The 22992-nt window shown below is 49.0% G+C and overlaps 1 protein-coding gene across 1 annotated transcript; it reads right to left on the reverse strand.

Moving 5' to 3' along the window:
• Window positions 1-2237: 2237 nt before the first annotated feature.
• On the reverse strand, window positions 2238-22141 carry FAM83D (family with sequence similarity 83 member D). Its single transcript, XM_068524671.1, has 4 exons — window positions 21656-22141; window positions 10258-10425; window positions 6170-6294; window positions 2238-3766 (listed from the first exon to the last, which is right to left on the reverse strand). The coding sequence occupies exons 1-4, from the start codon at window positions 22130-22132 to the stop codon at window positions 2791-2793; spliced, it is 1746 nt and encodes a 581-aa protein (XP_068380772.1). The 5' UTR covers window positions 22133-22141; the 3' UTR covers window positions 2238-2790.
• Between the last annotated feature and the right edge of the window lie 851 nt (window positions 22142-22992).

Raw genomic sequence — 22992 nt, forward strand, 5'->3', positions numbered from 1 at the left:
GCATCCTATTCCACAAAAAGAGGGCTCTGTAGTCGAGTCAGTTTGTAATAGGCCATATACCTGGCCTCCTCTTGAGAAAGCCACCGTGATAATTACCTCATTCCAAAGTCTGAGTAGTCCTGCAACAAAGAATCCTGTTTAAATTTATTTGATCCATTTCCCAAACTGAACGCAGAGACTTTTTTATGAATGCCTATTAAAAGCTCCACAGAAGCCAAAAAAAGGAACGAAATTGAGTCATTTGTTGAGACGTGGATGGATCTAGAGACTGTCATACAGAGTGAAGTAAGTCAGAAAGAGAAAACCAAATATCGTATATTAACGCATGTATGTGGAACCTAGAAAAATGGTACAGATGAACCGGTTTGCAGGGCAGAACTTGAGACGCAGATGTAGAGAACAAACGTATGGACACCAAGGGGGGAAAACCGCGGTGGGGTGGGGATGGTGGTATGCTGAATTGGGCGATTGGGATTGACATGTATACACTGATGTGTATAAAACTGATGACTGATTAAAAAAAAAAAAAAAAAAAAAAGCTCCACACAGCACACTGAGTTGAAATTTCAAACATACCTATATTTGTTAATGAGCTTAAGTTTTAATGTTTTCAATTCACCATTGCATTAACTGCCATCCCTCAAGGTACACCCAGGAATCTCCTGGCGGTCCAGTGGTTACAACTCCACGCTTTCACTGTCGAGGGTGCAGGTTCAATCCCTAGTCGGGGAACTAAGATCCTACAAGCCACGTGGCATGGCCAAAAAAAGTTTTTTAATTTAAAAAAAGGTACGCCCTCTGATGCCTCCATACTCCCTGTAGAGAAATAGTCACATCACAGAGCACTGAACTCAGAATCTGAAAACCTGTGGGTAAATGCTTGTGTCACCATTTACCAATCATGTGACCTTGAATATGCAACTTAATCTGAGCTTCAGTTCCTTCACCTGAAAACTGAGAATAACAGCTGTCCAATCACTGCACTGATGAGAGGGTCACAGATAGCACATAGGAAATTATCTAAAACTGTAAATGGTTTCAAATAACAATATGTTTATTTGAGGCTTGGGCCAGAATTGTTTACAACCAGACAGGAACCAGTTGTCCTGCCTGCTTCCCAGTCCAAATTATGACACTAACCCAGCAAATAACCTGGTGACTGGAAGGGAATCCTGGTGCACACATGGAAACCCACAGGAGGGCTCAGGATCTGGATGCATTAGCACGTGTCTATGTGGCAGACAACACCCTCCCCTATTACAATCTCTTCTACTCCAGTCAAATCAGAAGAAGGAGGAAGTCATCACCTCTCTTCCTTTCATCTGCACACACAAAGGAGACTAAACAAAAACAGGATTCCATAGGCATACCAATCCTGATTAGCAGGTATAGAAACCAGTCGCATTGCCTGCCACTGGACTAGGAATCTGGGATAATTGTCAGTGCCCTCTTTCGCCCCTACTCCAGGATATTAGATTGCTAAATCATGGTCAATACACCCATCTGATGAAATTAGGCTCGTGGGGCCACTACAGTTAATATCAGGGTGAATCCAGGAATGAACACTGAGGCCTCCTTCTCTGGCAGAGAAGAACAGAACTAAGATCCTTATCTAAATAGCTCAAGCTTTTTCTTTGAAAAAGACAAGCTAGAGCACATGAAGAAACCTGCGATTTCTGGCAGGTTTCCTCATTCAAACTATAGAGCTAGTGACATAAATATTCATATCGCTAAGGAAGGTATGACCCTGACGCTTGTTTTCTGTCATCTTTTATTTATTTATTTTTAATTTATGACTGTGTTGGGTCTTCGTTGCTGTGTGTGGGCTTTCTCTAGTTGCAGTGAGAGGGGGCTACTCTTCATTGCGGTGCGCGGGCTTCTCATTGTCATGGTTTCTCTTGTTGCGGAGCACGGGCTCTAGGCGCACAGGCTTCAGTAGTTGCGGCATGTGGGCTCAGTAGCTGTGGCTTGCGGGCTCTAAGCACAGGCTAAGTAGTTGCGGCACACGGACTTAGTTGCTCCGCGGCATGTGGGATCTTCCCGGACCAGGGCTTGAACCCGCGTCCCCTGCATTGGCAGGCGGATTCCTAACCACTGCGCCGCCAGGGAAGCCCCCATCTAACTTTTAAATGGATATTTTCTCTTTTATAATTTGGATCATCTACTCCTCCACCCCAAGACTATTTAAAAAAAAACAAACAAAAACTGCACAAATAGATATTAGGTGCATTTACTTGTAACACACTCCTACAGTTAAACAGAAAAGTGCCAGAGAGAAGAAAAAAACAAAAAAACGGACATGAGCAACCACCAAACAAGAGTTGTTTACATCTGTTTAATGCTAAGAACACAGATATCCTAAAGAAGAGATAAACACTTAAGAAACAGAGTTTTGAGTTTTTTCCTAAACAGGATTTTGATCATGAAAACTAGCGTTCCAAACCTCAAAAACAATAGGGCATACAAACCTAGAAAAATGCAACACATATTTTATCTCTTATCTGAACTACCTGAGAACCCTGAAACATTCTCTCGAAGAGAGATCAGTATTAAAATCGTGCAAAGAAACTGTACCGATAGTGTTGAAACCATAAAACCAAGACCTGGCTTATACATGATAAGAACAAAATAAAAATAAAGCATGTGAAATAATGTGCAGTTTACAGAATTCAAAGAAAATCAGGGTGAAAGAAAGGCAATTAGGACAGGAGACATTCTATAAAGCGGGAAGCTCCGACGATGTCTACTACAAGCCTGGGTGAAGCCAGGCGCCCTGAACGTGTGGAGCAGTCACTGATAGGAGGGATAAAGCGTGATTTCTCTAACAGCCAGCAAATTAGCTGATGATCTGGCAAAACTTCCAGAATTAAAACTGAGGTAGTTTTCAGTAAGGAACGTTCTCCTGGAAAGCATGGCCAGAACGTGGTTGAGCCGGGACCTGATTCCGGCAAAGTGAAACTGCCGCTCTTTATTCAACTTTCTGAATGAGTCCCTAGAGCACAGATCCAAGTGGGGGGTGCTCCAGTACTTGGGGTGTCCAGGTGTGACATCATTGGCTCTGAGGGAAGTCTGGGAGCCAGTGGAACTGGCCACAGAGCCTTGGGAGGACAGAGAGGCGGAAGACCTCAAACTGGAGGATCGTGACACAGACACCTTTGATGCTGCTGACGCCTCTTTAGCCTGGGTTCCCAGAAAGGAGAGAACATTCTCGTCCATGTCAGTCTGGGTGGTGGCTGACGTGGTCTGGACCGCGGTTTGGGAGCTCACCACCCTGGTAGCAACTGCAGTCTGGGTGCCAGTGCACGCCGTGGCCATGCTGGCCTGTGTCCCCACGTCACTCATGCCCACGGCGGGCATCTCCTCTCCCGGCTCTGTCTGAGTGGTGGCATCGGTCGCCCTCCCGCCCTCCGGCCTGTCTCTGCGGCTGCTGAAGCCGTCCTCCTCACTGATGGTGGAGGCCTCGGAGTCCTCGCGCCCGGCCTCTGCCTGGCCCTCCTCACAGCCCGGCTCGGCCTTCCTGGGGGTGCTCGAGAGCCTGGCCAGCCGTAGCCGCAGCAGGTTGCCCAACGTGAGCTCCTTGCACAGTGGCTTCTGGTCGATGAGATGGTCAAACCTACCGCTGATCCGGAAGCTGGACAGGAGTTTGGAGCTGATGGGCTTTGACTGTGCGTACAGGATTCGGAACTCCAGGTCAAAATGTTCAACCACTTGGCCGGACAGAATGACCAGGTTGCTGCTGTTTAATTTGCCGTCCGTCCATGTAAAACTTGAGGATTAAAAACAAACAAACGGAAGCTGGTAAGGATGAGCGATCTTCATTTACTTATTGTCAACCTGAATATAAAGCCCAGATATCCTGAGACGTAAGCCACAACTCTGGTGACAGCACACCTATCATGTAGTGTGAATGCAAGTTGCCTTTACACAGTACATAACCTAGGAATGCGTTAACACAAGAGTAAAAAGGCCACTGTTCAACCATCAGGCTAAAATTTACACTCCTCAGCCTCAGAGTTGCTAAAAACTAGAAGGGGCTCCTAAAGCACTTAGGCCAGCGCCCTTACTGTGAGAAGCGAGGAAGGTGCTTAGCAACGTCACAGGGGCAAGCTAGTGGCAGAGCCTAGACTTGGCCCCGGTCCCTCCTCCACGCTGCCGTTTTCACAAAGGGAGACAGGACTGTCATTCTAACGACACTGTTGCTCAGTGCACGTTTAGAGCTGACAAGTGGCCGTGCGCCCCTGCCTGTCCAGCGTACCTCCTCCTTCCCATGGTAACAGAGCCCTGCCCGCTCCCAGCCCAGACAGCTTCATGTATGCACCCTCTCCAGTCACAACAGAGGTGGGCAGGTGAGCCAGGCCGGCTGGAGTATCCTATCCCCTGGGAGGCGGGGATCCATGCAGGGTGGGCATGTGAGCTAGCGAGAGCCAGGCAATTTTGCCAGGACTGATACCAGTGCAGAGAGAAAAAGTCTCCCTCTTTGAGAAACAGCTACTAAAAGGCCACGTGAGGAAGCCTGGATCTTTGCCTGCAAATGGAGAGCCTGACAGAGCAAAAAGATCAACTAGAGAAAAGCAGAACCAGGAGACAGTGTTCTGATGAATGCATGGCCCCTACACGTCAAGGTGAGCTGAAAACAAATGGTACCTTTCTACACTTTCAAGTTATGTGAGCCAGTAAATTCCGTTTTGCATACAGTAGTTTGAGTTAGCTTTCTGCACTTGAAGTCACCGCACTGATACAGAAATTCGTATCAGGAGTAGGGTGTTTTACGTAAGAAATCATAAAACATAGTAGCAACTCTGTCTCTTGCAACCGAGAACCTAGGCTAATGCAAATTCACCTTGACAGCTGCCTTCAGAGCCTGAGAAGAAAGAAACCCTCAGTGAAATCATGTAAACAGGACACCTAACACCAGGATTTTAAAATGTCCTCAACAAATAGAAGCCATCCTCATCCTCATCCTCAATGGTAGCATATTTCATTTGTAGGGGGTAATTTTTATATTTTATATTTTAGAACAGCCAAAAAACCATTTGGAGCTAAGTTTGGGTAATACAGATAAATCTTACTTTGGGTGAAAATCTAGTTTCCTCCTGTTATTTCCAAACATCTTATGAAAGAAAGTCTCCAAGAAGAGTTCAGATTTTGTTCCAAGCAATGACAGTACTGTTTGAAAAGAAAGACACCAAGAGTTCCTTGATCTGCTGGCCTCACCTTGCACAAGCCTTTGCACACCCACCTTTACCCAGGGCTGACACATAGTTATCACTCAGGGATGCATGCTTCTTCAAAAATACGTTTTTCTATCCTTCTTTTTTTGGGGGGCGGGGGGGCCGTGCAGCATGCAGGATCTTAGCTCCCCAACCGGGGATCAAACCCATGATCCCTGCAGGGGAAGTGCGGAGTCTTAACCACTGGACCGCCAGGGAAGTCCCCGTTTTTCTTTTTTAAACTGTAGAGACACACTTCACGTATAACATCAGAATCTAACACAGAGGTGGCAAAACACACCACCATCAGAGAGACCTAAGTAAAAATGGTGTATCTTAACCTCTGGAGATCGGTGTTTACCACCCTTTATCTCCACCCTCCATTCAACTTCCCTGCTCTCTACCCTCAGGTGCCGTGCCAACGTGAGACTTCAAAGGTGGAGCCAGAAGCATGGATCAGTACTTTCTAGACTAAAGCACCAAATCACAAGGCTTGAAGCAAGGTGAAGGATTAAAGTAAGGGGGCAGCTTCAGCTGTGCCCTCCGCACTGAGGCTGATGCCTGCAACTGCCCTTCCCTTCAAGTGGGCAGGGACGAGGGGGGTCAAAGGTCCCAAGGAACAGGAGTTGAGACTGTTCCTGTCTCTGTTAAGCCCCAGTTCATCCACTGTAGCCCTGGCTGAGCCTTGAATCTAGGACTCCCTCACTGTTGGGTCTCCAGGCAAGTTTCAACCTCTGTACTTTAGGTTTGTGGACCACGAGGCAGGGGAGGGGATCCCAGCCCGACCACCTTCCAGAGGAGGAGGCTTTGATTAATAGGCTCACACACACAGATGCACACATAGCAAAAGGCTTGCCCATAGAGGCTCATACTGAGAGGAAGAAGCAGCTTTTACCTTTATATAGCACACTTCCTCTAAAAAGTTTAGATTAATAAGCATGGACGAGTCAGAAACTCACCTGTAGGAGCCTGTAGCCACACGAATGCCATCAATCAGTGTGAACTTTTCATGAACCTTCCCAACAATTTTAGTTCCTGACCTCGCATAGTAAATATTTCCTGTAATCGTCCGAACTGTCATCAGCTGTGGGTGGGGGAAGTGGGAGAAGAAGAAATGAATGATCCAGTGAGCACACGATAAAAGAAGCCTTAGTTTACAATTTCCAAACAGACAAGCTTACTAGCAGATCAGCGGTTCACGGTTACCATTCGGTAACAACGCCCACAGCACACAAGCCAGATGATTCTCAGGACTCAAGTAATGCTACTTCACATTTAGTTCATCTTCTTGCATGCTTTTTTATGCATGCATATTTATTTTTGAGACCTTCGGTTCATGTGGACATGTGCTCTAGAAGATTCACTTTTTGGAGACACTAAACAATAGAATCCAAGAAATGACTTTGAAACAAAATGTGGGGGGATAAAATCATCAAAGAAAACATGCCAGTGATAGATAACATTTTAACAAGGGTTTAAAGAAGCTAAGCTGATGTTTCTCCTCCTCTTTAGTTTAATAGCATTGCTAATAAATAATAGCCCAGGACTCCCCTGTGGCGCAGTGGTTAAGAATCCGCCTGTCAATGCAGGGGACACGGGTTCAATCCCTGGTCCGGGAAGATCCCACATGCTGTGGAGCAACTAAGCCCATGCACCACAACTACTGAGCCCCCGTGCCACAACTACTGAAGCCCGCACACCTAGAGCCAGAGCTCTGCAACAAGAGAAGCCACCGCAGTGAGAAGCCCGTGCACCACAACAAAGAGCAGCCCCTGCTCGACACAACTAGAGGAAGCCCGCGTGCAGCAACGAAGACCCAACACAGTCATAAATAAATTAATTTTTTAAAAAAGTAATGATTAAACACTATAGCAAGACATAACAACATCCAAAGAAGTGAAAACCTACATCTACACAAAAACCTATACACAAATATTCATAGCAACTTTATTCATAACAGTAAAAAACTGGAAACTACCCTAATGTCCTTCAATGGGTGAATGGTTAAAGAAACTATGGTTCAACCATACCATATGATACAGTTCAGCAATAAAAAGGAACAATCTATTGATACACACAACAATTTGGACAGATCTCAAGGGCATGAAAAAAAGCCAGCCTCAAAAGGTCACACGCTGTATAATTCTATTTACATAACATTCTCTAAATGACAAAATTACAGAGATGGGGAACAAATCAGTGGTTGCCAGGGGTGAAAGATGCAGGGGAGGGCACGGAGAGGGGAGTGAATGTGACTATAAAGATGTAGCATGAGGGAGATCTTTGTGGTGATTGAATGGCCCTGTATTCTGCTGGCAGTGGTGGGTACACATATGTATACATGTGATAAAATGGCACAAAACAATAGACACACATGGTACCCATGTCAATTTCCAGGTTCTGATATTATGCTGTACGTTACATTAGGTGTAACTATTGGGGGTAATTGGGTGAAGGATACATGGAAACCTCTATGTACTATCTTTGCAACTTCTGTGAATCTATCATTACTTCAAAATAAAAACAAAAGACAAAACAAAAAAATTAGGGCATAGCATAACATTGTTTCTGCGATATTCTTACCAAAATGCGTAATATGAATTTAACCATGGGGAAACATCAGATAAACCCAAATTCTACAGAAAACTGGCTAGTATTCTTCAGAAGCATCAAGACTCTAAAAGACAAAGAAAGAGAGGAACAGCTCCAGATGAGAGGAAGCTAAGGAGAAATGACAACTAAATGCAAGATATGGTCCCAGATTCGATCCTAGATAAGAAAACCAGCATTCATGGAATGATGAGTGAAATTTATCATGTCTACAGAGTAGATGGTAGTACTGTATCAAGTTTATTTCCTGATTTTGAAATTTGTACTGAAGTTTGTAAGATGTAAACTATTTAGAAAATTTGGGCAAAGAGTATTCAGGGATGCCTTATATTATTTTTCCAACTCCTTTGTAAATCAAATTATTTCAAATGAAAATTAAAACAGACAAACAAATCTAGAAACTTCCATAGAGGTGCACATGGAGCTGGCAGGGGAGGGCTTCCCGGACAATCCCTGAGCAGAGCTTCAAAGGGTCAACATATAATAACAAGCATAAAGAATATCACTGTGGGCAGATTTCAGTGTGGTTTTGTGCATCTTTCCCTTTGGAACTTATCTGAATGCTATGTAGGCCTCTGTGATTGTGGTCAAAGCGCTTTTTTTTTTTTTAAATTTTTAAAAATTTTTATTTTACATTGGAGTATAGTTGATTTACAATCAAAGCACTTTTGAGTGCCTGCACACAAACATGTGACCAAGCTCCTGCAGGCAGGACACCCAACATTCTGGACCAGCCGCAGCACCAGGGCAGAAGAAGTCACCCCTACTTCTTTCTTCCGGTGAAGAGCAGATTCACCAGCACACACAGGCCCTGGTGAGAGAAGCCACCATGGCAAAGTGGTGCTTCCCGAGGAAGAAGCTAAGACGTGATGAACATGGGTGAGGCCAAAAAGACAGATCTCCTTTTGACCCTTCCTAGAGGATCCAGACACCCACGAAGGCAGCAACCAAGTCAGCAGGCAACTGAGTCAGCAAATACTCCTAGATTTCTGCTGAGCGGATGAATGAGAGCCAGTCACTCGATCAAAGCCGTGGCCGGGCTATTCCGTGATGTTCCTGCTGCTTACACACAGCCTCAATTACAGCAAGAGCACCTTGAAATTAAACATCAACACCTTCAATTTCTTCACCAGGCTCTGCGGCAGAGCAGGCATGGACTGAACATCTGGTTAGATGACGATGCGCTTTCCAGGCCTGACTTGCATTTCCCTTGGGTCCACCTGACACATTTTTAAATTGACTGTCAGGTCACAGGGCTGACTGTTTCATTCCGTCTCCAAGCTCCAAGGCTTACCTCCATCATGGATTTGCTTTGAAGCACTAGTGACAAGTTAGTAGCTACCTAATTTAACCCAATCCTGTTTCCTCTTGAGGGAGAACAACCACCAAGAGCTCTCAAGAGAAGTTAAACAGTCAAAATTGTGTAAACCAAATTGCTTGATAATAACAAGGTGGTAAAAGTTCATGTCCCCTACGTGGTAGCCTATAGAACCAAAGTCCAACCTCTTCATTCACTTTGCTCACCACTTTGTTTCCAGTACCTGGAACAATGAGTAGCTCAGAGTAGGTACTCACATAGGTGAGAAACTAAGTTGATGAATTGAGGTGATGAACCAAGTCGATGAATTAAGTTCCGAAGCTCTTAAGTTGCTTAATGTTGAAAAAGTGAATGCGGTAATAAATGACTATTTTTCCTGCCTCTTTCTACTGAACAGAACAAGCTTGCTAAGTTACATGACCTTACATTTAAATACCTACGCTCAAATTACTTTCATGCTCAGAGCAAAGGACATAAGTCTAATTTTGTAATCATGAGAAACGAGAGGCAGCATGTGACAGTGATTTAAGAACACTGGGGCTGCAGGCAGGCCGACAGATGGGGAAACTCCATCCCACTGCTTTCTAGGTGTAGACACTGGGTTCTTGGTGTCACCACTTCCCAATATGAAACACAGGCATAACGCCGCTCACCTGATGGGGCTGCTGTGAGGATTTAAGTTGCGTAACACTGTCAAGAGCCTAGGACAGTGCCAAGGACCCAGCAGCACTCCGTAAACGGTGGTCCTTACGGTTAAAATTGGAGCCTACGAGTGCTGCAGTCAAAAGCAGCAGCTTCACATGTATAAAGTGATGTGTATAAAATTGATGACTGATTTTAAAAAAAAAAAAAAAAAAAAAAAAAAAAAGCAGCAGCTTCCAAGGCAGCCTCGTGCCATCAACAGACAAGCTCCCCGTTAAGAGGCATCGTGACGTGAGGGAGAGGCCAAGGTCTGAACCTGACTCTGTCTTTCTTTCCTGTGAGGCTTCAGGCGAACGACTTTTCTCACGGCCTCAGGTCCCTCCCTTACAACGGGGAGACCACCACCAACGGGGAGATCATGGATGCTCAGTCATTATTTGCTGACTGTGGTGAAACTAGAAACAGTGTAACACAAACCTTTTCCTCTTCAGGATGAACTTTCATATCCATGCACATATCCAAAAATTGAGAGAGCAGAGCCTGGTCCAGAAGGATGTAGACAGCAACTCCCTGTTTCCGACAGATTTCCTGCAGGTCTCGGAAGATGTCAATGTCCGTGAAAACATCCATAACCACTGCAATCACCTAGGGCGCAGGGCAGAGAGAAGAGCCAGCGGTCAACCCACAAGGACACCACCTTACAGCTCGTTGTCCGGACTCTGGACCCCGTCTCAGCGCTGGGAAAGGATCCCTGTCCTACAATACCCTTCCTTCCTTCTCCTTCTGCGGTCAGTTTTCCTCTCACCGTGGACTCTCGTCCGTCTCCAAAGACGCTCAGGCCACTGTATGCTACAAATCTGGACTTGACCCAGCCACTCGCCTCCACACTGCAAATTTCTCAAAACTATAGATTCATCCACTACTTTGACCTCCTATGAACTTGTTCCATTCAACTCTCTTCCTTTACTAAAACCCCCGTCTCACAAGCTCAGCTCAGACCAGCAAGATATCTAGGTTCTGCGGCTAACCCACCATCATTTTAGACACGTGACTTGTTGTCTATGTCTGTAAAACAGGTATGTAAAAACTTAAGAGTCTCTCTGAGGCCCCCCTTCTGGGTAGACCAGGCTCCAAGTCTGATTTTATTGTCTGATTTTGGATCGTAATATGATTTTCTATTATAATCTAGAAAGGGCCACCTGATCCACCACCAACTCATGGCTTGAAACTGATTGAACGAGGCAAGTCGATTCTCCCACCTCCTGCCTCTGCCGCTGCACATCACCTCTTCATGACGTCTGCTCCCTCCACCTGTCAGGATCGAACCAAATGGCTTCCAGAGCGCCAGCCCCTCCTCTGTAAAAGGTGGTCTCTGAAGTTCTCTGGTGTCTGTCCGCAGCGCAAGCCCGCAACAAGAGCACAGAAATATGTCCTAAGGATGCTGCCCTGCACCTTGGACCAGTCCTTTCTGCTCCCCAACGACCCGGCTCCATTTGTGCCTCCTAATCAATTTTCCCCACTCAGCACACACTACAGTTAAGGGCCACCTCAGCCACGTGGCCTTGGGCAGATTACAGCTGTTTCGAAAGTCTGTTTCCTCCGCTGCAAAACAGATTTGTTGTGAGCATTAAATGACTATGCTACATCAAGTGCCCAGTACAAGAGATCCCTCTGGTATCTGTTCATTGATTCGCTTGACCAGTCCAGAGCTTAAGCTGTCCAGACAGTTCAGCGCAGGGAAACATCTCCCAGCTCCTGGCTTTCCTGCTTAAAGAGAGGCCGCTCCAGCAGCAAAGCCTCTAATCACACCCTCTGCAGGTTTGAAAGCATGGCCGTCAGCTAATTCCTGGCAGGTCTGCGGGGGAACCAAAACATGCAGGTCTCATACAAGCCCCTGCATCGGGTCAGAGCCAGGGCTGTCACCTTAGGAAACCGCTCCCCGAAGCCAAGGTTTGGAGCTCTTCTGCAGGCTGGAGCTGCAATGTACCGCCCTCCTCGGAACCTCATCAGTAAAAACATGAGTCTCTTCCAATCACATTAACTCCTTTCCTGAACGTTAAGGTGACTGACTCACAGGTCTGTGAGAGCAGAGGCCCCTCAACGGGACTGATTCATCTCTGTGGGCCCAGAGGACTCAGGCCAGTACCCGAGAGTCACTACCCCTTAAGTATTTGGGTATCAAAGAAGTGCAGAGGGGCTTCCCTGGTGGCGCAGTGGTTAAGAATCCGCCTGCCAGTGCAGGGGACACGGGTTCGAGCCCTGGGCCGGGAAGATCCCACACGCCGCGGAGCACCTGGGCCCGTGCGCCACAACTACGGAGCCTGTGCTCTAGAGACCGCGAGCCACAACTACCGAACCCGCATGCCACAGCTACTGAGGTCCGCGCACCTAGAGCCCGTGCTCCACAAGAGAAGCCACTGCAATGAGAAGCCCGCGCACTGCAACGAAGAGTAGCCCCTGCTCGCCACAACTAGAGAAAGCCCGTGTGCAGCAACAAAGACCCAACGCAGCCCCCCAAAATAAATAAATAAATAAATTTATTTAAAATTTATTTTAAAAAAAGAAGTGCAGAGACAAAGAGACGATTTTACTGTCCATCTCTAACACCTCAGAGTCTTGTCCACCAGGAGGAGGGACCCAGAAATGCCAGCTCCCAGGAAGTCATTGCTGTGAGGGAGTCTGGGAAAGACAATTTATCTCTCTGGTTCCCTTTCTCCAATGTTGCCAAAGCCCCAGCTGTGAGCTATTCTTGGCAAAGGGTACAGCTAAACCCCACTGGAGACAGTGATTTGGAAAATAAAAAGTGTTCCTTCTAAATTGGTGGCATCTTCAGAAGTTTATATCCTCCAATGCATTTTTATACATCCTACTTGGAGATGTATCTATCCCACTAATTCAGGCCAAACAACTTACTGGCTAAAAGGCAGAAAGGCGTGGGCACAGATCCCAGCTCTGTGGCTTACTGCTGTGTGACTCTGGGCAAGTTGCTTAATCTCTCTGAGTCTCAGTTTCCTCCTCTGGAAGATACGGATAATATCATTTAGCATCTACATCAGAGGGCTGTTGTGAGGATTAAATGAGACAAAGCATGGAAAGGGCTTGGCTCAGGCATGAAATAGATGTTCAAATGCAGCCAGCACCTCAGAGTCTACTGTGGGCTGAACCCTGTGCTAGGTAGAAAGATGGCTATAAAGGCTTTGACATGCACCTGACTTACCCACAAAGAGAGGACACGGGCTGCAGGGAAGGAAAATGGTACGTACTGTAACAGGCAAGGAAATCAGGGGAACACTTTGGGGTAGGGAGAGACAGTAAAGCATCTCTCTTGCAGGCATAGACCCAACACAGGCCCTCAAATGTTTACCAAAGGAGAGAAAAGGAGGATTCCTGGAGGAGATGGCCTTTGAGTTGAATCACAAATCAGGACGATTTGGACAGGGGAGAAGCAAAGGGGAGGGCATCCGGCAGGAAGCCACATGATGACAGAGGAAGATGTAGGAAATGATGGGGTATGTCCCAGTCTGGCTGGAACGCAGAGTATGCATGAGAGGGAGCGACAGGACGTGACTGAGAGACAGGTGAGTGTGCAGGAGCATGGAAGGCCTTGGATGCCAACCAAGGTGTCAGGATCATACAGGCCACGGAGGGGAGGAGGTTTAGGATGAGTGATGAGTTCAGTGATGAACCCAACAGGACAAAAGAAGCTGATGCTGGAAGTGTTTCTTGGAGATGTGGCCCCCCTCCTGCAACATAGGGCCACATACCTAAGTACCTGAAACACAGCAGGCACTTAGGTAGCTTTTTAGGTTCAGCAAATGTTTAGGAGGACTAAAGACTGAAAGAATAAAAATCAGCGATAGAGGTTTCGACGGTGGGCCAGGCGGGAAGCTGTGAGGGTCACAGAGAAGGGAAAGGGGCCCGTGGGAAAGGTAAGCAATGTTCTCCCTGGGCTGAGGGAGGAGAGATGGGGGTGGAGAGAGGCTGATTCAGGTCCACACAAACAGGAAACAGAAACAGAAACAATCTTGAGAGAGAGAGAGAGGTTTTGAAACTGATTTTGAGGTGGCAGTAAAACCTCATAAAGGGGTTCTGAATACACACATGTGAGAATGAGAGTCAAGGTCATAAGAGAAAGTGAGAGAAAATCAATCCGGGGTCAGTCCCCGTCCTCAGGAGAGACAGGAGGTGAGCGCGACGGGGCCGATGGATGTGCACCCAGGTGCCACTGGGACAGAGCCTAGGAAGCGGGCCCAGCTGGCCGGGCTAGAGAGGGCTGGAGGGTTGCTGGAAGCAGGGCCCCAGGAGCGGGGCCCACAGCATAAGGCGCCTGCCAAACTGAATTTTGATTTATCATTTAACAAAACAATTGTGTGAACACCACCTTTGTTAGGTAGTGAGTCAGTATCTAATTTGCTGTTAGTTTCATTGTTTGGTTTTGAAGCTTCAACCTTTCCTGTGTGTTGAAAATAATTGGGTTTGAACGCCCACAGGGTACTTAGAGGGTAGATGGAGATGCTTCTCCTCTGACTCCCCCTGCACCCAACATCCCCTCCTCTTTCTAGAGCAGGACCCTTAAAAGACTTCTGGAGGAAGAACAGCCCTATGCATGGAAGCAGTCAGCAGGAAGGCCCTCCTTCCTTCCAGACCCCATCCCCGCTCCCCCTTACTCTCTGCCCTCAGCCCCGCCCCACCCCCGCCCCCATGCAACCAAGCCCGGCACAGCTGAACTAGACCTGGGGCTTCTCAAGTCTGTGAAGGGACAGACTCTTCTCTGAACTGAGCAATGACCTGGGCTCATTCGCTAGCCAGCTGAGTGTCTGCTTTGCAGGGCTGGCCACATCTCCTAGGTGTTGGCGTCCATGCTGCAGGCTGCTGGGCCCTAGAAGTGCACCTGGACTTGAAAGCGGTCATCACTCCCACTCTCCGAGTCATACTGCGGGATGGACAAAGGAGAGACACGTGGGCAGGCGGGCATCCCATGCCCATCAAGTGCCCACATGGTCACGGTGGGTATTGCCCTGTCCCAGCCTATGCTACAAAGAGCCTACCCGCTCTCTTAGAGCTGGAAAGCTCTGCAAGTGGTGGCTTTTGAGTGTCCGATCCAGGGTCAAAAGCCCATCTGCAACTCAGTGCACGTTGGTCCTAACATGACTCCTAAAGAGGAAACACCCAGCTGTCGGAGGCTGGATGGCTGGTCTGCCGCCAGTCCCCATGCTGTTCCTGCTCTTCTCCAGCCACATCTACAGCAGCCACTCCTGCATCAAGTCCCATGTCATCATCGCAGGTGACAAAACCTCAGGCCTTACCTCCCTCAGTCACTCCCAACCGTCCCTCGATGATTTATACCATGGGACCCGGTGATCCACGTGGTTACGGGTAGCAGTCCCTGGGGTATTCTGCACAGACCCTGTTTATGTTACTTTTCACGTGGAACTGGAATCTTTTCTGTTTGCCAGAAGCTCTAAAGAGGTATCTTGAGATTTGAAAACCCCATTAATTGTTATCTCCAATTTACTGATAAGAAAAATAAAGCGTGCAGAGGTTCGGTGACTTGTTCGAGGTGACACACTTAGGCAAACGCAGGAGCTGGAATTTCAGCCCAGCTGACCCCAGAGCTACCTATTAAAAAGTGTTAGATTGGGACTTCCCTGGCAGTCCAGTGGCTAAGACTCCGTGCTTCCAATGCAGGGGGCACAGGTTCGATCCCTGGTCAGGGAACTAAGATCCCACATGCTGCACGGTGCGGCCAAAAAAGAAAAAAAAAGTGTTAGATTAAACATTATCGCAAACAAATCTAACGTTCAGTCTTCAAATGACTGAAAGCTTACACTAAATCCTGGAAGGATCAGTAGAGTATTCCATAAAGTATGTGAGATTGAGCCCATCACAAAGGATGATCACTAAGAACACAAAATAACTTGCAGAGCAAACGTCAGGCAACTTGAAGTGCCCTAGGACAGCAGGCACTTCTTTCTGCGGGCGGTTTTGCTGACTAACTCTGAATTGACTAAATCGGGAAACCTTGGGAGGCAGAGATGCTACATGAACAGGCTACAGAGTTAGACCTGGACGTGGATGCAGGCTTCTCCACTTCTGATCACCGTGTACCCTCTAGCAAGTTACTTCCGTTCTGTTGGCTTCTACAACATGCAAATAATGCTACCCACCTTGTAGTGTTTGCAGTGGGTTTGGTCAAGAGAGAACACTTGACAGTTCCTGGCACACAGAAAGCCCTTATACGGCAGCTGTCATAGTCTTAGTCCTAATTCCGCCACCGACCCTGCCTATTCATATTTTTCGCCAGTGTATCTTTGGGACAGATACACAGACATGGAATTGCTAGGTCAATGGGTAAATACAACTGAAATTGTGCTGAATATTGCCAGATTCCCCTCCACAGGTTCTATCATTTGCATCCGGACTTTAAAAAAGCCAGGAGGCCTACTACTTTTCTTCCTGAGAGAACTTATCCTTTATCCATAAAGGAACCAGAGAATAATTCTGCAGCTTCTCTACTGCCCAATGGATGCCAGGTGAAAAGAATAAAGAAATGAAATGGCAGACAGAAAACAGAACAGTGGTTGCTGGGGGCTGAGAGGAGGAGGGAATGGGGAGTTATTGTTCAGTGGGAACAGAGGTTCCTCTTGGGAAGATGAACAAGTTCTGGACCTGGATGGTGGTGATGGTTGCATGTGGTGATGGTGAATGTCCTTAATCCACTGATCTGTACACTCTAAAAAAGTGCTAAATTTTGTTACATATATTTTGCCACAATTAAAAAGAAGAAAGAACTGAAATGGCGAAAGACTCCGAAATCCTTAACCTGACACATAGAACCAAGAGGAAGGGATAAAAAGCAGCCACACTTAGTCTGGCGGGCAGCATCTCACACATCGGTGAGATTTCCTAGGACAGTGGTTCTGAACCAAGGGCAATTTTGCCCCTCAGAGGACATTTGGCAATGTCTGGGGACACTTTTTAAAATTGTAAAATATATAACATATATAATACTGCCATCTTAACAATTCCTAAGCATACAATTCAGTGGCCTTAATTACATTTGCAATGTCGTCAGCCCTCACCACTATCTGTTTCCAAAACTTTTTTATCACCCCCAACTGAAACTCTAACCATTAAAGCAGTAACTCCTTCTTCCCCTGACCAGGGCCCTCCCCAGGGGAGACATTTTTGAACGTGATGACTATTTTTTGGCGGGGCCAGTGCTTCTGGCATCCACTGGGTGGAGGCCAGGGATACTACTCAGCATCCTACAATGCACAGGACAACCCCTCAGAACAAACAGCGTTATCCTGTCCGAAACGTCAAGAGTGATGAGGTTGAGAAAGCCTGCCCTGGGTTCCGAATAGGAACTGATCACACTGCACAGGTTCAATTGCAACTCAGAGGAGGATTGTGCAAGATCAGGAGGGCCTTAATTTGGATACATCCACGTGCACACCGGGGGGCCTCCAACAGAATCCTCAGCTGTTACTCCTCCTAGGAGGCAGGACTCTTTGTCAACACGATGACAGCTTTTTACAAATGCTCAGGTTATCAAAAGGATGCCCTAGGGTGAGGTCATAGCAAAAGTGCCCCTTTGGAACAAAAGCTCGTAGGGAATGGGCGGCTGCTAAGAGCGATGGCTCTGGCGAGTGCAGGACCTCCTAACAGGGTGAGCTTTGTCTGTGAGCTCCCATCCGGACACGAGGAATATCCCAAGAGCCTCGGCAACGGCACATCACCAAGGGAGGGCACACAGCACTTCCAGGCAAGGTCTCCACTCCCACCCGATTTGTGGGGGCCAGAGCCCAGCCCAACGCTGATTCACATGGCAACAGAGACAAAGAAATGAATGACTCATCAACAAATACAGTAGCACAGGGATAGATTCTAGAGTACGTGTGTGAGGGAGAAATCCTGTGTAGTTCAAAATTCTCCTAAGAGCAAACATCTCAGCTCTCAAGAAGTCCAAAGGGGGGGAAAAAAAAAAAAAAAAAAGTCCAAAACAGTACTTCCTCCAGCTTTGGTGAAGCTCAACTGAGCACCAAGTCAGCTTGCATTCAGAAGCCACGCTGTACATAAACCGTGTGTTTCCAGGTGCTGTACCTCCCTCAGCGCAGCAGACCCACGCTTTGAAAGGTGCGCAGGAACTGAGCCAACGGCAGAACTGGCATGTTCACAGCCCTGGTCCCACCCGCCCTGGGACAAGTCCTTGCAGAGCAGACAGGCAGGCAAACTCACTTGCTGAATGATCAAAGGTGCACGTGAGAGGTCTCCGCTGTACCTACTGAGCACTCTTCAGTGCCAGAGGCCCTACAAGCCTAAACGGCTCCAACAGCCAACATGAGTCCTGGATGAGGACCCATCCCAGAACCATCTGTTGAGGCCGCAGAGCCAGAATGAGACACCACCATTTACCAAGTGAGCCTGGCTTCTTGTGCCTGTACCCTGACCACTCCAGTCTCCTTCCTGCCAAGGGGAGATCTAGTCCTGTCATCGTCATTTTCCTTTTTCTTCAATATGCAACATGGAAATTAAAAGTTCAAATCTTAAGAAACCCTTAAAAACCCCCCAGCTTATTGAAAACTACCAAAGCACCAACCCTCCCTCATGGCAGGGGACCCTGCGGAGTGGTGAGTGGTCGAGAGCCCGGGCTCAGGGGCCAGGCAGACGGGCTCACGCCCAGCTCTGTCCCACACTAACCGTATCTTGAGGAAGCTACTTATCGTCTCTGTGCCTGGTCTCTGAATTGTGGCCTCCTCTTAGGTTGGGGAGGGTTAACTGAGAGAGTCCAGGTAAAGGGCTTAGCACAGAAACTGACCCTTTAAAAGTGCTCAATCACACCGTCAAGCGCTTTCGCCATCTGAACACAGACGCAGAATGGCTTCTCATCTCGTCCGGAAACAGCCTGAGACCTACATCTCCACAGTCCTCGCCGTCATAGGTACTGGACTTCAAAGGATGTATTCGGAGTGACACAGCCACTCCTGTGTACACAACCCACACCTCTACCTGGCGCAGCAGCGCTGGACCAGCCACCAGATTAGCTCTCTAACACCTGTCTCCTCCATAGATCTCCGTCCACCTGGGGACAGTGACGCCTCCTTATCTCCACATGGCACAAGGCAGAGCGTGGTGGCCGACAGCGGTTAAGAGATGCTGTGCCTCGGTTTGAGTCCCGGCTCTGTCATTCCCTGGCTGTGTGACCTCGGGGCAACTTAACTTCTCTATGCCTCAATTTCATCAGCCGCAAAATGGAGCTAATAATCGCACCTACCTTAGGGTTACTTGGAACAGTGCCTGGCAGAGAAAGCATTATGTTTTGGGTTTTTGCTTTTTTTTTTTTTTTTTTTTTTTTTACATAAAAGAGATAGATGGTGTCTGAGACCTCAAGTTTAGCGTGTCTCAAATCCCACTCATCTCCCCATCCCTACCCTCAGCCTCATTCTTCTCCTGTATTCTAATTTCGTAGCATCACCACTCACCCAAGCTAAAAAAACTCAATTCTTCCTATACCTTCTCCTTGGCCTTGCCTACTCTCCTGCCCCTTCACTCACTACCCTTCCGGTCCATCGAATGACCAAGTCCTGTCGATTCTACCTAAAATTCTTCCCCTGCCTAAGCCCCAGCACTGCCTTAGCACAGACCCTCTTCTCATATGTAGATCCCTATGCCCCTCCTTACAACCACCTCAACACCAGTCTCACCGCTCTCTAACCCATCCTCCTTCCTGCTCTCGCCAGGATTTACTGCTCAGGAACACCAATCTGATCAGCTCCTCTCCTCCCTCTAAACCTTCAATGGCTCCCCACTGCTCCTTCCAGTAGCGTGCAAAGCCCTCGACAGTCTGGCGTCAGTCTTTCCCTTCAGCCTCCTCTCCTACCATTAAACCCCCACATACTCTCTGCTCCAGCTGTGAGGAACTTGGCTGCCTCCAAAAATGCCAGGTGTTTTCACACTTTCGGGCCGGTCCCTATCCTCTGGTCCGGCAAGCCCCACCCATCCTCTTGGACCCAGCTCCAAGGTCACCATCACTCCTAAAGCTTTCTTTCTTCAGCCTGCAGCAACTTCCTCACTGCTTCCCACCAGCAGACTGCCAACTCTCAAGTGCAAGCAAGGATCATGTCCTTCACCTGTGGCCCCAGCCCCTGGGGCACAGTGTCCAATACACAGTAGGCTCTGAATAAGCAAGCAATCTGGCATATGGCAGAGACATTGAAAGTACTCATCAGATTTAAAGGTAACGTACCACCTTTCTCAGTTAAAACTGCCCAGGTTCCAAATACAGAATCTTGAACATATAAGTGTGTAGCTGGACTAGGGCACAGAGCAAGGCAGGAGGTTCTACCCAGGAATGCATTACAGAATGCCTGCAAGACAAAGGTGTCCGAGCATCAGCCTTGAGCCCCTTCTAAGGCCGGCGTGAGTTGATGGACAGTCTTCCCTCTGGTCTTAGCTCCAGTGCCCCTCCACTACCACTAAAAATTGGATGTAAGCAAGAGGCTAGGGCAATTCCTCTCTCTTTCATGGAGACCCGTTCATTACTTTTCTCAAGTTCCAAGTGCCCAAGTTCTCCCCCTAGACGTGATCGTTGGGAATGCACACTTATCCTAAAATGGTGTCTTTTTCCATCTGTTCAATCTTCCCGCTGAACCCACAAGTGTCTGTTGCATCAAAAGGACCCTCAGCACACCCAAAGCACCGCAGGACTGATAATAGCCCAGCTGGAGCCCACACCTACTCCCACAAAGGCAAGGCACTAGCCTACTGTACCCCCTACCCACTGCAACCCCACCATCAGGCAAAGAGCACCCGGCGCAGGAACACTGGTAAGTCAGGGCTTGTCCCTTCTTGGCTACTTCAACTGCCTTGATGCACAGATATCATAACCACAGTCTGACACACTCAGGTACGAGCCCTACCAAGTCTTACCGTGGCCTGGGGCTTTACCTGCCATGTCTCTGGCACAGGCAGACAGCCAGGAAGCTGGGCACTGCCAGTCAGCAAGTGAGGTGGCAGTTGATCATGGCTCTGGAGGAAGGTGTCTGCTGCCACACCCTACCCGCCCCTCCCACCTTCTGGGCCGCATTCTTCCTCCCAGACCCCTAGTACCCAGTACCCTGCTGCAGTCTCATCCTGGCTGGCAGGGAGACAAAACCTCCCACTGCACCCCAATACCTTGTCACACTAAGAGTCAGACAGCTGCACCAAAACCCACTGTGAAGAGAGAGATGACTTAACGCAGGGGTATCTGCATTTTCTTTTTTCCAGCCTATGGAAATGCAAACTCCCTTCCCCACCCATTCACTGAAGGAGCAACTTCCCCTCCAGGCCGGCAGGAGGGAAAAGGGTCGGGGCTCACTTTGCCACTCGGGTATGTATCTGCTTTCTACAACAAAAGACACGTGCAGGTGACTAGCAATGATAGATTCCTAATGCCCCGCAGTTGTCTCTGGGGACAACTTTCAGGAATTTTCCGCTAGGTTATGCGCTTCTTAGGTATTGCATCTCCTAAGAAGCTCCTGAAAGTGGGATCTAGAGTTGGCTGACAGCCAGTCTGACAACTGGTTTTAAGTGAAAGCTGGAACTAGCAGGATTTCCGATCACCCTCCCAGGGAATGTGAATGTTAGGAGTTGGAACTTGGGCACAATCCGCATTTTTGGGGACCGAGACTCCTCCCACTCTACCCTGCCACGAGGAGCGGCCAGGGAGGAGATCGGGGATCCGAGGGGATACACGCAGAGTGGGGCGAGTCGGGGACCCCGGGACCACCCGGCTCGCGCTCCTAGCAGACCTCAGTTTCCCATTTTTGAAGGGAGTATCCTGTCCGACCGGGGACCGAGGTGACCCGAGGAGCCGGGCCGCGGCGCTCACCTCTCGCGCCGAGCGGAGCTGCTGGCGCAGCGCGTCCTTGCAGCCATAGGGGCCGCGGGCGCCCGTGCCGCGGGGCTGGAAGTGCGCCTCGACGCGCGTGGCCCCGCGGTAGGCGCCCTGATAGAAGGAGGGCCAGCCGAGCTCCAGCAGCGGCGGCTCCAGGTCCGACTGCTCGGGGAAGTAGGTGCCGGAGGAGCAGTCGTGCGACGAGCCGAAGGAGTCCTCGGCCCCCGCTGCCGCGCCCTCCTCGCCGGGCCGCTCGGCCGCGCTGAGGATGGCGCGCACCTCGTCGGGGTTTAGGAAGCGGCCGAGGCGCTCGCGTCGCAGGAAGGCCGCGAAAGCGTCGGGGCCGCCCGCCACCAGCTCCTCGAGCGCCAAGCGCCGCTCCTCGCTGTACAGCTCGGCCGGGTTGGGCGGCCCGCACGGCGACAGGCAGGCTGCGGGCAGCTCGTCCAGGCCGTCGGACCGCAGAGCCATGGCGGCGCTCGGACACAAGCCGACTTGGGCCAGTATGGGCGTACAGGACGCTTTATAGGCACCTTTGAATCTAACCGGCCCGCGCCATTGGCCGCGCCGCCCCGCCCTGGCTCTCCCATTGGCTGCCTTGTTGTAACGGCAGTGTCCGGACGCAGTGCACGCCTCTATGACTCCGCCCCCTGACGTGCTATTGGCTGCCCCGCGGCCCGGCCCGGCCCCGCCCCGCAGCCCTGCCCCACCCAGCGCCTCCGCAGGGGCGCAGGACTGCGGCCGATACCACGTTCTTGCTCCGCGGTTGCTCCCCGGAATTTTATCTTGGCGACTAAGTTCCTGTTCCGAGGTAGCGTTTCTGCTCCGGTCCTGCGGGGAGCCGAGTTCATCAAGATCAACTAGAGAGCGGATGTCAGGCCTGAGTGGCCGTGGTACCCGGGGCGGTGGGGCAGGCAGGGAGCCCGAACTGAAGCCGGAGAGCCCGACCACAGCCATCCTCGCGCTCCCCACGCCGGCCGCCCCACAGCGCGGCCCTACAAGGCCCAGGGAGGTCAGGAATGTGAACTGGGAGGAGAGGCTGGGACCTGCTCGAGGCACACTGACCCACTGACCGTGCTTCTCCGGGTCTCTCAGAGCTTGGGTGAGGCCAGCCACTCCCCAGCATTGAAACCATTCATTCATTCGTTCAAAAATACCGGTCCGTCATAATAGCCACTCCTTTGATTACACTTTCAGGTAGCTTTCTCTTCTCTCACCTGATCGTTTTCTTTTAAGATTTTTTTTTTTTTTGATGTGGACCATTTTTAAAGTCTTTATTGAATTTGTTACAATACTGCTTCTGTTTTATGTTTTGGCTTTTTGGCCGCCAG

This window comes from Eschrichtius robustus, chromosome 16 (genome assembly GCF_028021215.1).
Source record: "Eschrichtius robustus isolate mEscRob2 chromosome 16, mEscRob2.pri, whole genome shotgun sequence".
NCBI classification, from domain to species: Eukaryota; Metazoa; Chordata; class Mammalia; order Artiodactyla; family Eschrichtiidae; genus Eschrichtius; species Eschrichtius robustus.